Here is a 13,843-nt window from a genome sequence, read left to right on the forward strand (position 1 = left end):
AAATTAAAAACTGGGACAAAGTCACAGGCTAGACTCGATATTTTTTGAAAAATTGACTACAGTTGAGCATGATAAACTTTTTCATATGGAAACAAACTTAAGTTTTGCTTAAACATTGAATCTGGAACAAGCAAAGCGTATTAATATTATAAACACATGATAAAACAAATTTCAAATAAAAGACACATCAGTGGCATTCTTTCTTATTTTTATTTAAATAAATAAAATTAAATTAAAAGATTCTTATGCCCCTCTCTCTATCTGTAGCCTTTCGAGTTCATTTTCAATTGAAACCTTTTTTCACAGGCCAACAACAAAACAACCAAAAAAATAATAATATAGATACTCTGCCTCCCACCTGTCTAGGAAGCTCCTGTTTTCAAAGTCCACCTTTCGTTTTGCTATTTTTTGAGAGGGATTGCTTAAATTTGTGGGGGTTTTTATGTGAAAGAAAAGGCTTAAAAATGATAGTAAATGCAGACAATTTTCATGACTTTTTCTATAACAAAGAAAATTCATTGAGATGTTTGCATAGATAATGACACAAAATTTGCTAATGCAGCAGCAAGATACATCCAGCACAGCTACAGTGGATTCTAAAAGCAGAAGACCTGTCCAAACACCATGTGTGAACTTCAGGTCTTCTGTGGGTCTCTCTAAATCAAAAAGGAACTCTTTTTTATAATTGTTTTGGATCAAGGTTTCACAGTCATGCAGGAAGAGTTTGAAAAAGAAAAGGACAATTTACTTTTTAGGAAGTGAAGATAGCTGTAGCTGGTAGAAGCTGAAATACAGTATGCAGACAAAGTAGAGGTTTTTTTTCTCTATCATAGAGCTGGATCAATTTCAACATCATCTGGGGCCCACTAATATAGCACATGTTGTTTCATTTACCTTCAGCCTGCTGTTTAATACTAAAACCATTTCCTGCATATGTTGACAACTTCAATATTGTGTGTGTAACTTGAAACATCAAGAAGTGCTAAAAATTCATTTATATCAGTCAAAGCTGCAGAAAAGGTGAATAATTGTCTCAGTGTTCATGTTTGGCCTCCAGGGAAGTTCGTGGGGAAGAGCGACGGCCTGACGGAGCTCCTGCACATTCCCAACTCTGCCAAAGTTGTCAACATCAAGGACCCACAGCCTGGGATGTGGTCTATCAAGGTAAACAATCCATTCTTTTAGGGAATGTGTGTAAAATTACAGGCTTCTCCTAACAATTCCCAGAGCTTAGCTGTCTTTTCAAAAGACATACTGTCAACAGTTCAGTAGTATAACCTTGAAATGAGGTCACAACTCACACCCCAGGAGGGAGTTGTGCCCTTGAGGAAGGTTCTTAAGTTGAATTACTGCAGTAATATATCAGCATGTTGAGATACAGTGATATGTAATCAATTTAGCATGCATGTAGTCTGGTGAAAGCATCTCTCTGGAAACAAAAACATGATCAGAAAGACACGTTTGAGAACTGAGATGATTTTTAAGACAGTCCAGGTAGATGAAGATAAAGTATGTTCAAGGCTGCTGCTGTCAACACAAAGCACTACATTTTTTGTTTGGGGCACCCTTGCTGTTGTTTTCCCCTTGCAGAGTTGAAACTTTTTGCACCCTGCTGTCGAGGTAATGCTAAAAAAAGGTCACACATTTGACTCCCTGTACTGTCAATGCCAGATGTTGGGAAATGACAAGCATTTTTACCTGAGTGATTTGTTGTAGGGGCCCCACTAGCATTGGCCCCTCTATTCTCTGTAGACTCCTTCTGGGACACTTTCCCTCATTTCAGCATAGCTGTGTTGTGTTAGCACCCATTTGATTTACAGGGGAAGAGATTAGATGAAAATGTGTGTAATCTCTGTGTTTCCTCTTGAAGAAAAGTGCAGTTTTGAGAGGATGAATGTATGCTGACGTTTTTGCATATTTGCCGTAGATTCAATTGGATTCCCTGTGATTTGGTCCGGCACTTTTACACTTCTAGCCTCATTTTATTTTTGCAAAATATGAAAACTCCCTGATTATTACTACAGCGCCTCTTTATTGCTGGGCCTCTTCTTCTCTTTTTCTTGCCATTCCTTTTATTGCGTCTAATCCCCTCTCAGCAGGCAGTTATGACATTATGGGTTATTATCGGCATTATGGGAGATCCATTCACAGTTTAAATAGCATTCATTTGTCTGGATGTACAGGCCTCTCAAAATAGTAATATGAATGTGGAACATGCATTCAATCAGTGATGCATTTTTGTTTATGGACTGAGGTTATTCAATGTATAGGGTAAGCCAATCCCTTTTCAGTTGTGTCTGCACTTAACCCACAGGTTAATCTCATGCTGTGGTCTGTTACTAAACACCAGTGTAAGGAGATTTTTCTCTGTACATAGAAAAACTGGCAGGAGCTCAACATTTCTTACTGTGGCATTTTAGGCTGTCTTTTTCCTTTGTGATAGAGACTAGGAAACTCTTCCCCCGTATGTTACTTTGTCGCTGACTACAGCAAATTCGCAAAAAACTTCAGCATACATGCATTGATCAGGATCACCATTGGAATATATATACCATTATATATGCTGTTCCCAAAGTGTCCTCTGTGTAGACGGAGCAGCCGAACAGCAAGCGCAGAGAAAGTGAAACTTGAGGATTCATTAAGCTTTGACAACTTGACTTCAGCCTTAAAGGCCATTTAAGGAACTACATTTTTTGGCACTTTCGGAATTGGCTTCATTTCTCATCAGTTGTCACTCGTTTCTACCTGATCCCCAACATAAAGGGTCGTACCGAGAATCATCTGTGACAGGCTCAACCCAGACTCCCTATGAGAGGTATACTATGTTTTATCTAGGTTTCTGTCCAGAATCGTTTCCCTTTTTAAGGGTTCTAACAAGAATTCAGCCAGGGGGTTCGACCGAGAATTGTTTTATATTCCAAGGGTGTCATCTAGAACCTACACAGTGTTTCTATAGAGAACGGCTTCATGTTCCAAGATCTCAACTATACCAGGTTCAATACAGATATGCAATCAACTATCGTACGGCATGAAATGATAGTAAAGATATCAACAATGACAAAACACAAGTGAAAGAAGTTGATTAATGAGATCCCAGATGCAGTTACAGTACATTTAAAAATAACATGAAATCATGGGTTAACATTTAATTTTAAGGGTGAGCGTCTCTTAACACTAATGCTTTCAACAATTGCTTTAAGAACTCTTTCTGCCAGAAAGGTTCTTCAGATGTCAGTGGTTTTGGGGAAAACCTTTTGGAACTTTTATTTCTAAAACCTATCAGAGGGTTTTGGTTGAGCTCTATGTTTTCAGACTTCAGCCACATTGTTGAGCTGTTCCACGGCAAGTGCTCGTAGAAGTGATGAGGAATATCAAACAGACAAATAGCAAAACAGACATTGCATCCTCCTGTCTCATTTCTGTCCCGTATTTGCCTCTCGCTCTGCTCCCTGTCTCATCCTTCTTCGTGAATCTCTTTCTGTTACATGTCTTCCATTTTGTTTTCTCATGTGTCTTCCTACCAGCACATTTGCTCCTTTAATTATCTCCCTTGGAGAAGCATAGGAGAATTCTCTGTTCTCTCTATTTAGTCCCAATACATCTTGTTTTTCCCATTTTTCCTCTTGGACTCTGCCTTTTTCAACCTCAGTCCCCTCACCACTCTATCTGTCTTGCAGACTAGAGATATCTTCCTCTCATTTGTAGCTGTGTTTCCTAGGGCATCGAAAGAAATGTGGATAAATACTTGAGGGGGATTTCACTGTTCTGCCATGCTGGGTTTCAGTAAGGCTAATGGCCTGTGACATCCTAGTGTAGGAGCCAGACCATAGATTGTGTGTGAAAAAGGAATTTGATCCATTTTAATCTGCCTTTAATTGGATGTTGGTCTGTACCCACTATCAACCCCCCCCCCCATTCATTTTTGCTCATAGTTTTACACCTTACATTCGCATTGTGCTAAACTCAGTATATTCTACAGCTATTACTATATATGATTTATGTGCATATACATTGCCAGCAATTAATACAGAGGAAATAATGAAATTATCATTTTTGCACTAAGAGGAAATGATACCAGGTGTGCACAGACATATGCAAGTCAAAAATCCTTTGGCGTCTATATAAGACGTACCAGACTTAACTCTGATGTTAACCCATCTGTGGTGGTGGATGGGTCCAACAAACACAGGACTTGTACCTCAGACATTGGTGTTTGTATCCTGTGTGAAACCAAAAGTCAATGTTGACTTTGTTTGAACAACATAATGTAGTTAAGCAGACTTATTTTAACCCAAACCACAGACTTTTTTCTAATCTTGTTGCCTAAACCTAAAGCATGTCTGGTGACAATACCTCTTTCTTGTGAACATGAGAGTTTATTTTGAAAAGACACTATGCATGCAACAAGCTAAAATGGACACACCGTCCCTGAACGTCCAAAACTGACTTTAGAAGGGTACTTGAAGCGTGATAGTTAAACTACCATGGTTTTTGTTTTTGTTTTTTTTTTTAAGTTTAGAGCCACTTACCAAGCTGCAATATTTGATGAGTTGAGAATGTGAAAATTTGCCAGTCACCTCTGTTAGATTAAAAAAGAGGATCTTCATTAGTGGTAAAAATATCTTGAGTTTATGCTTTGTGGGACTGTGTGTGTGTTTAAATGTGTACTCTACTGAGAGTCATCCAGGTGAGGCATCTTCATTCTGCAGTGACCTCAGCATTGATGAGTACATTTAAGCTTCATGCTGAATTTTATAGCCCATGATAACAGTTTAGAAAGGCTGTAATTTCAAAAGCATGCAAACAGCTCAAAGGAAGAGTCTCTGTGACTTGCCCTTCTCTTGTTCTTTGTGTCTGCTTTTTCCCCCCTCTCTCTCTCTCTCTCTCTCTGTCCTTATATTGTTCTGTCTGATGTGTAGACAGCAGTCAGGTACCCTGCTGACCACAAAACAAAACATGACATCATTTAAATAATTGGGAAGAAGAAGCAAGACAGTGATTTTAAAGGATGTGAAGAACTTTCTTCTCCCAAGCACGTAGAAAACAAAGATTAAACAATGTTTTTGACCTTAAACGCCATCCTGTTTTCTCATGTTACTGATCCTTAAGCCCATGTTTCTTTGATTTTAGATCGCTATGATATACTTTTTCACACGTTTTTATTTACAATAAATTTTAATAGAATTTATATATTGTGTAATCCAGGATGTAAATCTGGGTTCATGGTGATCATTATACCTTGCCGGCACTGCTGTTGCTAGTTACAGACTTAAGATAAATGTAATATTATATAGCCATTAAATAAGTTCATGGGAAAAGGCTATGCTCAAATCATTTTAATGTCACTTTGTAATACATTATAGTTTGTTTTGTTCTGTTTTCAAGGGAAATCAAACATGAACAGCGAAAAGTTAAGTTTTTTTTTCTTTGAGTGTGTTCTGAAGAATCACTTGAGTGGGTTTTAATGTAAAAGACTATCCTTTATTTCATACCAGTCATACTAAAAGACTATCCTTTATTTCATACCAGTCACACAATATGTAATTGTGCTGAGTAAGGTGCTATCTGAGATCTGTGCTGGTCAGCCTGTCTGGGTGGGTGTGAAATTGGGAAATGAGTAGCTTTAATGACAGGTATTCTTCTTGCCTTTGCGCAGAACGTGACCTTTAAGGGACCTCTCCCCTAATTATGGCCTCATTTACAACCAACTAATGACCTGTGATAATTCCATGGTGGCCTTTGGGGCAGGTTTGATGACCACGACATGTATTGTTTTTCATGATAGCAGGCATTAGCATTTAAGGCTGTGTCAGATCCCCTTTGTCCTCATATTACCTCATTGTTTGGGCAATTTAACCCCTGGCCATCTTATGTGTCTGTCTGAATACACTGGTCCTGTTTGGTAGTTTTCTTTTCACAGGGAATTTAAGTTTATGTCAGATAGGTCTCGGTAATTGTAAACTACAGTAAATCCACACATTCTCTTTAATTTCAGTCAATTGCAAATGACAGTGTAGGTTTACATGCCTCACTCTGCATTGTGAGTCAATGTCTGTGACACCTCTAAGGTGTTTTACCCAAGATGAGGAGTTTCCACATCTCACCAACCTATATTTCATTGAAATTACTCTGTCTCTATTTTTGCAAAGCTTCAAAAGACCTTCACATGATGAAGACCACATGACTCGTCTCTCTTTGATTATAGTGGTTGTGTTTGTTTAATTAAAGTATAAATGTCAGACTGAATAGGTCATCTCTGAATTGTGGATGTTTTATAAGCTCGGTTCTGAGGCATTCAACAGTCAGCATTGACTCAAGTGGCTTGTCTACACATGCAGGGATGGTTGGCATACAAAAGGCTGTTACACAACAGTGTCAGTGCTGTGTCTGTCATTTGGACCACTTAGTGCTGCCTTTGATTCATCTAGTCCCCTTTTTTTGTTTTCTTGAGTTACATGCAATGTATCACCTTCAACTGTTAGTCTTTTCACCCAATCAATTTGGACCAAACATCAAATACCACTCATTAATCCTTTGAAACCTGGATCAACATCCGTTTTCCTGTGCTGCAGTCAGATGCTTTTACAGGCATTTAAACCTTTAAAAGGCGAGCAAATTTATTTGATTTCTCTGAAAATGTTGGGGTGCAAATTTGCATTAAATGTCCTGCAAATTGAAAAAAAATGAGCAAAAGATGACAAGAAAATGAACTGAAAATGAAGTAAATAAATGAGGGGGTGGGGTGGGGGTTGGGGGTGGGGGGTCATTAGAATATTTAATTGTTATAATTATATATTTAAGATAGAATTTCCTGTAACTTTTTATTAATTTCTTGCTAAGATTTGGGTAATTGCTTGGTTGCTCATTGCCTTCTTTCAATGTAGTAGAAAGAAATCAAGCCAATTTGCTCAGGTTCCAAGGGGTTAAATAACAGTTTTAAACCATAAATATGTGACTGCATAAAGTGCCAGTTTTACACATATGTGCTCATCTGTTTACAACACATAAAGACAAAATTTTATTATGAAGATAATATCAGAAACATGGATGTACTAACCAGTAGTTTTGAGTCACATTACCGGACATATGGAGTCCTGGACATATATCTCTATATCTACATGTCCCTTTTCTTTGATGCAGACCTCTAGTGAAGGAAGACACTCGGTCCGTGTATCAGGTCTCAGCACTATTGACTTCCGAGCCGGGTTTTCCAGAAAACCCACCATGGATTTCAAACAGACCTCTAGTAGGCCAGTTCAAGGTCAGTAAGGTCAACCTTGCCAAAATGTTGAAAAAATGAACCCACAGCTACTTTTTTGCTTTCTTTCACCTGTTGGGTACACTTACATCTTTTAGCTTTGGAACATTAAGATATACAGTTTATGTTATTTAATCTTTTCAGGTATTCCCACTTACATCCTTCTGAACACCACTGGGCTTTCGCCTCCTGCTCGAGCTGACAGGCTAGAGCTCCTGTCCATTAAGGGAGAGGTGCTCAAAACTTTGCCAATCCGCTACTACCCTGACCGCAAGCCATACGGCCTCTGGAACATCACAGAGTTCATTCCACCCAACGAGGCCTTCTTCCTGCGGGTGACAGGATATGACCGGGACGGTTACCCGTTCCAGAGACTCTCCAGTGTTTCTTTCTCCAGTATTGTACCTGGTCAGTGATGCAGATTGTCACCCATATTTGTGTCTGTGTACTCAGAAATTCATGTGACCAACTTTGCTGATATGCTTCATTACCTTTTTTAGATGCCCCAAAGGTTCTGATGCCAGCCACAAGCCATGGTTACTACCTCCAAAGAGGGGCTATCCACTGCCAGGTAGAGAGCTTGATCCCCTTCACTTTGCGCTTCAGCAGAGATGGCAGTAGACTTGGGGTGGACCAACTCTTCAGGTGAGCAGGGCTTAGGAATGTCAGTTTACAATCACAGATTTGCCTCAAGGGGCGTTTACAGTCTATACAGTATGCACACCCTCTATCCTTATACCTCTGATTTTGAAAAGGAGATACTCACCCTCCCCTGTTGCATTACCTAATTTAAACAAAAGATTTCAAAAGTCAGATATCAAGAGGAAAAGACATGCTGTGGAGTACATGTTCCTGCCAAAACTAAGTAATTATCAGCCATAAGGTCCTTTTATCCATCTCTCATTTCCGACCTGTTTAAAGTCAGGAGATTAACACATTTTATAGCTGTACTTGAACTGTGAAATGAGATACATCTGTTAAAGTCTTAGCCACCTTTTAAGCATTTCAGAAGATTATTTCAGCGACATGTGGTTAGCAGAACTGTATTTGTCCAGTGGTTTTATGGTTTCTCCTTGTACTACCTTACCAGGTTTTGAAAAAAAAAATCAGCCATGTAGTCATGTTCGAAGTAAATGAGCTCCACAGCTGCATTATGTTGTTGGATTGGATGATGAAGGATTTGCCCCCTCGTCTCTTAGCGGAGAGGTTGATGATGATACAAAAGTCTATTTAGAAATTACATGCTGAGAAACCAATGACCCCTTAGTCAATGACTAATGGTTCCACATTCTTTGCAAATCTATTGATACCCTTTGAAAGATCTGTCCAGCAGGCAGAAACACAAACAAAATGGATCAAACTCTGCTCTCCTTCCAACTCAGTTGGAGGTTAAAACTCACGTATTCCATTTCCATCTCTACACTCCTGTGTGACTAAAACTGATTGAATTTCCATCAGATCAGGGGACGAGCTAGTAGCAGTTTGAATGGATTCAGCTGTATTTTTCCTTTTGATTCCAGTGAGTCCAACAATGCATCATGGCAAATACCCCAGGTAACTCTGAAGGATGAGGGCTTCTACGAGTGTGTTGCTATAAGCAGCGCTGGGACAGGAAGAGCTCGCACCTTTCTGGATGTATCAGGTAAGCACACACCGGGACTCATTCACGCTGTCACAGGACACTAATAGGCCATCTATTAACCTCTTTTAATAACTGACCTGTAATGCAATGATTTAATGAAAACTGCCCCCCACTGTTCTGTGCAGTGTACTCCTGGGGACATTGTAGTCCCCAGATTGTTTCTGGGAAGTGAGCACTCTAGACTTCTATGCTGCTCTTTGATATACAGAGCTGTGTCCACACTGCAGCTGCACAGAAGAAGAGACACTGTCTAAGGCTCTGTGATAACATCATCTACTCTCTTCTGATGAGAAGTGGTGAATTTACAGCTCACAGCAACTTGATATGACACGATCTCTGGCTTTTGTTTGATATTTAGTGCCTGTTAAAAAAAAAAGTTGCACATTTGCGATCCGTCGTTAATGCTGTTAGCTTGTTTACTGTATTATGTGAATGCCGCTGTAACACTGAACATTCTGCTGAGCTCATTCAAACTTTAAAACTTGATATGAAAAGAAAATGAGTTGTTGAATATTCATATTGAACTGCCAAATCTAATTTGACTGACATAATTTTAAGCAAGATACCAAAGTCGAAATGAATAACATTGGCAGGCTATATTACAGGTTTCCCCTATGTTAGCATGTAGCTATGTGTAGAAATGTATTAAATGTAAACACTTGCATAAGTGTGCCTGGAGCAGATGACCATAGAACAAAATGCATCACAAACTGACATCACCTTATCTCGAAAGTAGAAAGAAAGTTGGAATCAGAGTATTCAAGATGGCCCGAAGCCTGAGGTTCATGCCCACAGTTAATACTTTTACATATGTTTACCTCTTTATTTTAAACTTTGGCCATGTTTTATATGAACATCTAACACTGTAACAATATATATACGTATATAAAACAGAAAATAAAGGTAATCATAATAGACCCCCTTAACAAAAATGATACAAAACAAAAGGAATTTGCAAAATATGAGACAAATAATATATTAAGAAACTATTGGAACATGTCACAAAGATTCGCTACATAGACAGCAGTGTTGACTTTTGTTAATGGACTGTAATACTGCAGTTTATGTTAACTAACAGTGCATGGTGAGCTACCCTCCATCACCACGGGTAATGAGCCAGGACTGTTGGACAGGAATGCTTAGGGGCTGGCAAGCATTAGACTGTCAACAAGTGTAATTGGTGTGTGATGGATCTACTTGCAGGGTAGTGAGCAATTTAAAGTAAAAAAAAAAAAAAATCTGCTATAGCATACATATCTGCTCAGTGATGTATTTTTCCTGTATTCTTTTGAGAAAAAAAAATCACACCAAAGGGGAGCAATTACATTTTTTTGCATTATTAGGTATCTATCTATGCAGATGGAAAAGCCTTTTTGGACAAAGCCAGTCAAATCTGGACTAAAGCAGTAACGGCTGTGTACTCTTTAATACTAGTAACAGCATGATCAGCTCCTGCTACAGTGTGAGTTTGTTTACTTTGGGTGTTTTTCATTATGCTAACTTATGCCTCCTCGCATCCTCTCCCCTCCTGTTTCCCATCCACCATCATCGAGGATCTTTCGATCCCTTAAATACACCTTTAAGAGACAAAAAGTGAGGAGAGAAGAGGCTTTTGAGGGAGCCAAGAGAGCGGAAAATCAGGTGTCCTATGTGTCATCTTTCTTACACATCTTTGCTGGAGAAGCGGGGAAGAGAGACGTGTAAGGAAGCAAGGACAAACGTTAGGATAATAAAAAGCACCCTTTGTGTTCTCTCGTTCATTATGGTTTAACGCCGGGGCTCTGTCAGCCTTCCAGCTGTTATCAATCGAACTCAGACACCGCCGCAATCCTTCAGTAGACCAAGAAGAAAAGGAGCATTTCTGATTTTTAATAACCTTTTTTTCTTTCTTTTAGTAACAAACGTTTTTAACAATATATTTAAAAATACTTTCACATCATTTTGACAACAAAAAGGGATAAGTAAATGTGGTTTCACTTGGACTTATAAGTGTCATTGTCTTTAATCTACCATGTCATGTTTACAAAGTAACACTTTCTGTATAAAGACATAAAATATTTTGAGTGAAATGGTGCAGCAAGAGTTTGTGTCATGCTTAGTAGGTTTACACACGCGCTCACACACACAAACTCAAGCACTAACACTACTTTCAGACATATGGTTGGAATCCAAGCACCAGTTGATGTGGGTTGAATAGAGTTCAAGGTCTCTTGCTGTGGATCCCATGCAGAGAGCCTGCGTGATGGTGGCATTAATGTAGCTTTAAGGAAAATCTGTCCCTATAACATGATGCTGTAATGCATGCCTCACAGCGATCATGAAATCCTGGGTTTATGGTACAGTTTGTGTGCCTGATTTGTAAAGTAATGGGCTGTAAATATGATGGAAGACAAGAATATATGTAAAGCTGTAAATAAGGGCCAGGCTGTGTACGAAAAATGCAATATGGTGATAGTAAAGTTCAGGTGGCATTAATGCAGGTTCAATACAACAGTGTTGCTTAAACACAAATAATCACTGACCACCACAGTAAGAAATGCATAAAAATGTACAATCTTAAAGAGAAATTTATCATCTATGTAATAAATTGCATGGTGGATGACTTTGTGATCATCACAATGTCAATGCTTTGAGCTGTGGATACTGATTTATACCTTTAATTTCACCACTGGGCAAAAAATTAACTTTTGCCTATTCCAAAATACTCTGTAGTGTGTTTATTTTTCTCTCTGAGCCCTTTCCATTATGAGACCCCTGAGCTGACACCACATGAGTCTCAGTGCAGTCAGTAAAAGTCTCCCTGTCCAAATTTTTGCTTTCCAAAAAACTTCCTGCTTTGTGAAATTCACTGGAGCTCCATCAACATGATGAATGCCAAGCAGAAAGGGAGAAGGTGGAGAGCGGGGAAAAGAGAGTGAGAGGTAGTTGAAAGAGGCTTTGTGAACCACAAGAAGAGAGAGGGAGCCAGGCAGGGATCTGTGTAATGTATGAGCGCAAGTCATTACTGTAACTCACCTACCATTTTCACAGTCCAAAAGCGCAGAACGGACTTAGTTTGTCCAGTTTTTACCTCTTATGATGTCTGTAAAATTAGGTGAAATTAATCCTACTCAATGACAACCTTTGTCACTGGGCCAGTGATATTCTGAACAGGATGACAGACCCCTGCATTTTACACTTGAACACACATAAACATACACATAATAGCCACTCAGCTGACAAATTTATGTCATCCTAATCCCAGGGAGCTGTGCTGAAATCCCCAGCATCCTCCTTGTATCAGGACCAAAGCCTTTGCTATCTCCTACCCTCATCTTCTCTTTCTCCCTCCTTTTACCTGCTGAATAAAATGATCAACACAGTGTGAGGGAGTGTTTTCAACACGATGCTGAGAAAAAAGACAGAGATAGTGGAAGGGACATAGAGAAATAAGAAGATTGCTGACCATCATTCTAATAGGGATGTTTCAAAAATGACATTTCTCTTACACACGGGCAAAAAAAGTTACGTGGAGTCCCTTTATACAAAGTTAAGAAACATATAAAACCAAACACACAAAGTGGGCCACAGCAGTGCATTATGTGAGGGTTATGCTGACATAAATATGGTGATTTTGGTGAAGAAATATGGATTATTTAAACTGCTTTTGCAAATGATGGAGGTCCTGTCAGAAGCCACGTGAACAGTCCAGTCAGTACACTACAGTGAACATTAAAATTTTATTTCATCACTTGTAATTTTAAACTTCCCCTCCACTCAAAAATGTCTTTTTCGTTGTGTTGCTGTTTGAGCTTCAGTGTACAAAATGATATAATGTGGAAGGTTTGGCACTAGAAGAATTTTTTCACATTCAAGTGCTGAAAATGGAAAGTTTCTTTGTGCTCATTGAACATCCCGTTTTCAGGTATTGGCCTACAAGCAGCATTTGTGACATCACAGAGTTTGAGAGCCAATTCTGGTCCAAATATTCAAGTTGCAAAAGTGCGATGTTGAAATTTGAAGTGCATGTACACTGAGAATTACATTGTAGTGAGGTAGCAAACACCTGTTGTCTGGAAGGTCAACTTTTATTTATGAATTGTGGATGTTTAACCCTTGGAAACTTGGAGCGACATCACTTTTCTTCTGCTACTTTCAAATGCCTTTTACAAGTATTTCAACCTTTGCACTCTGAACACATAGGTGCCATTTCTTTCAAAAACATGGGGAAAAAAGGCAACAAGAAACTTGGTTAGAAATATTCCACAAATTGCAAGAAATTAGCAGATTTAGAATTTTTTTTTTTTTTAAAGCCAGGGAAAAATGACTTGGAAAAAATGAAAAAAAAGCTAGGAACAAAAAAGATTTATGATTATCATAATTACGTACAATTATGTCACAGAAGTATTACAGTAACTCAGTAGTGAGCCCTTGTCACAAGTTTTGGGCATGAATCACAAGCAGTTCCACCAAAGATTGATGTCCACCTCTCAGATTGTTTAATTTGAATATTTTTAAGATAAAGAGGTAACATTGGTCAGTACCTCACAGAGGCCAGAAGCCTTTTCATTTACTCTTAAGCTTCCATTATAATATATATCATGTCGTCATCCTACAGAGCCACCTCCAGCCATCACAGTTGCCGGTAATGTGACTGTGTCTCCTGGCTCCCGCGCTGTCCTCACCTGCCACGTCGTCAGTACGGTCAACTTCAACCTCACCTGGCTGAGAGGAGGTCAGGATGCCCGTCTGGACCCACAGGTTCACGTCTTGACCAACCTCTCACTGCAGGTGGCTGCTGTGACCCCAGATCATTCGGGCTGGTATGAGTGCATCGCTATAAATGAAGGAGGGGCAACACCAGAGCGAATCTACCTCACTGTGCAAGGTGAGGAGTGGTGTAAGATCAGAAATTTGTTCAATGTGCAAATATATAATACACATTGAAGTTCATATTGACTTCA

At 39.1% G+C, this 13,843-nt stretch overlaps 1 protein-coding gene across 1 annotated transcript in view; it reads left to right on the plus strand.

The window, feature by feature from the left end:
* Positions 1-13,843, plus strand: part of hmcn1 (hemicentin 1) — a 105,081-nt gene that overhangs the window by 33,396 nt on the left and 57,842 nt on the right. The window contains exons 6-11 of the mRNA XM_042514831.2: positions 1,058-1,164; positions 7,141-7,261; positions 7,403-7,666; positions 7,759-7,903; positions 8,779-8,900; positions 13,498-13,767. Coding sequence (XP_042370765.2) covers positions 1,058-1,164; positions 7,141-7,261; positions 7,403-7,666; positions 7,759-7,903; positions 8,779-8,900; positions 13,498-13,767 — 1,029 coding nt within the window. The remainder of the gene's footprint in view (positions 1-1,057; positions 1,165-7,140; positions 7,262-7,402; positions 7,667-7,758; positions 7,904-8,778; positions 8,901-13,497; positions 13,768-13,843) is intronic.

The sequence above is a fragment of the Plectropomus leopardus genome, chromosome 5 (genome assembly GCF_026936395.1).
Source record: "Plectropomus leopardus strain MGB_pleo_1.0 chromosome 5, ASM2693639v1, whole genome shotgun sequence".
In the NCBI taxonomy this organism is placed as follows: domain Eukaryota; kingdom Metazoa; phylum Chordata; class Actinopteri; order Perciformes; family Serranidae; genus Plectropomus; species Plectropomus leopardus.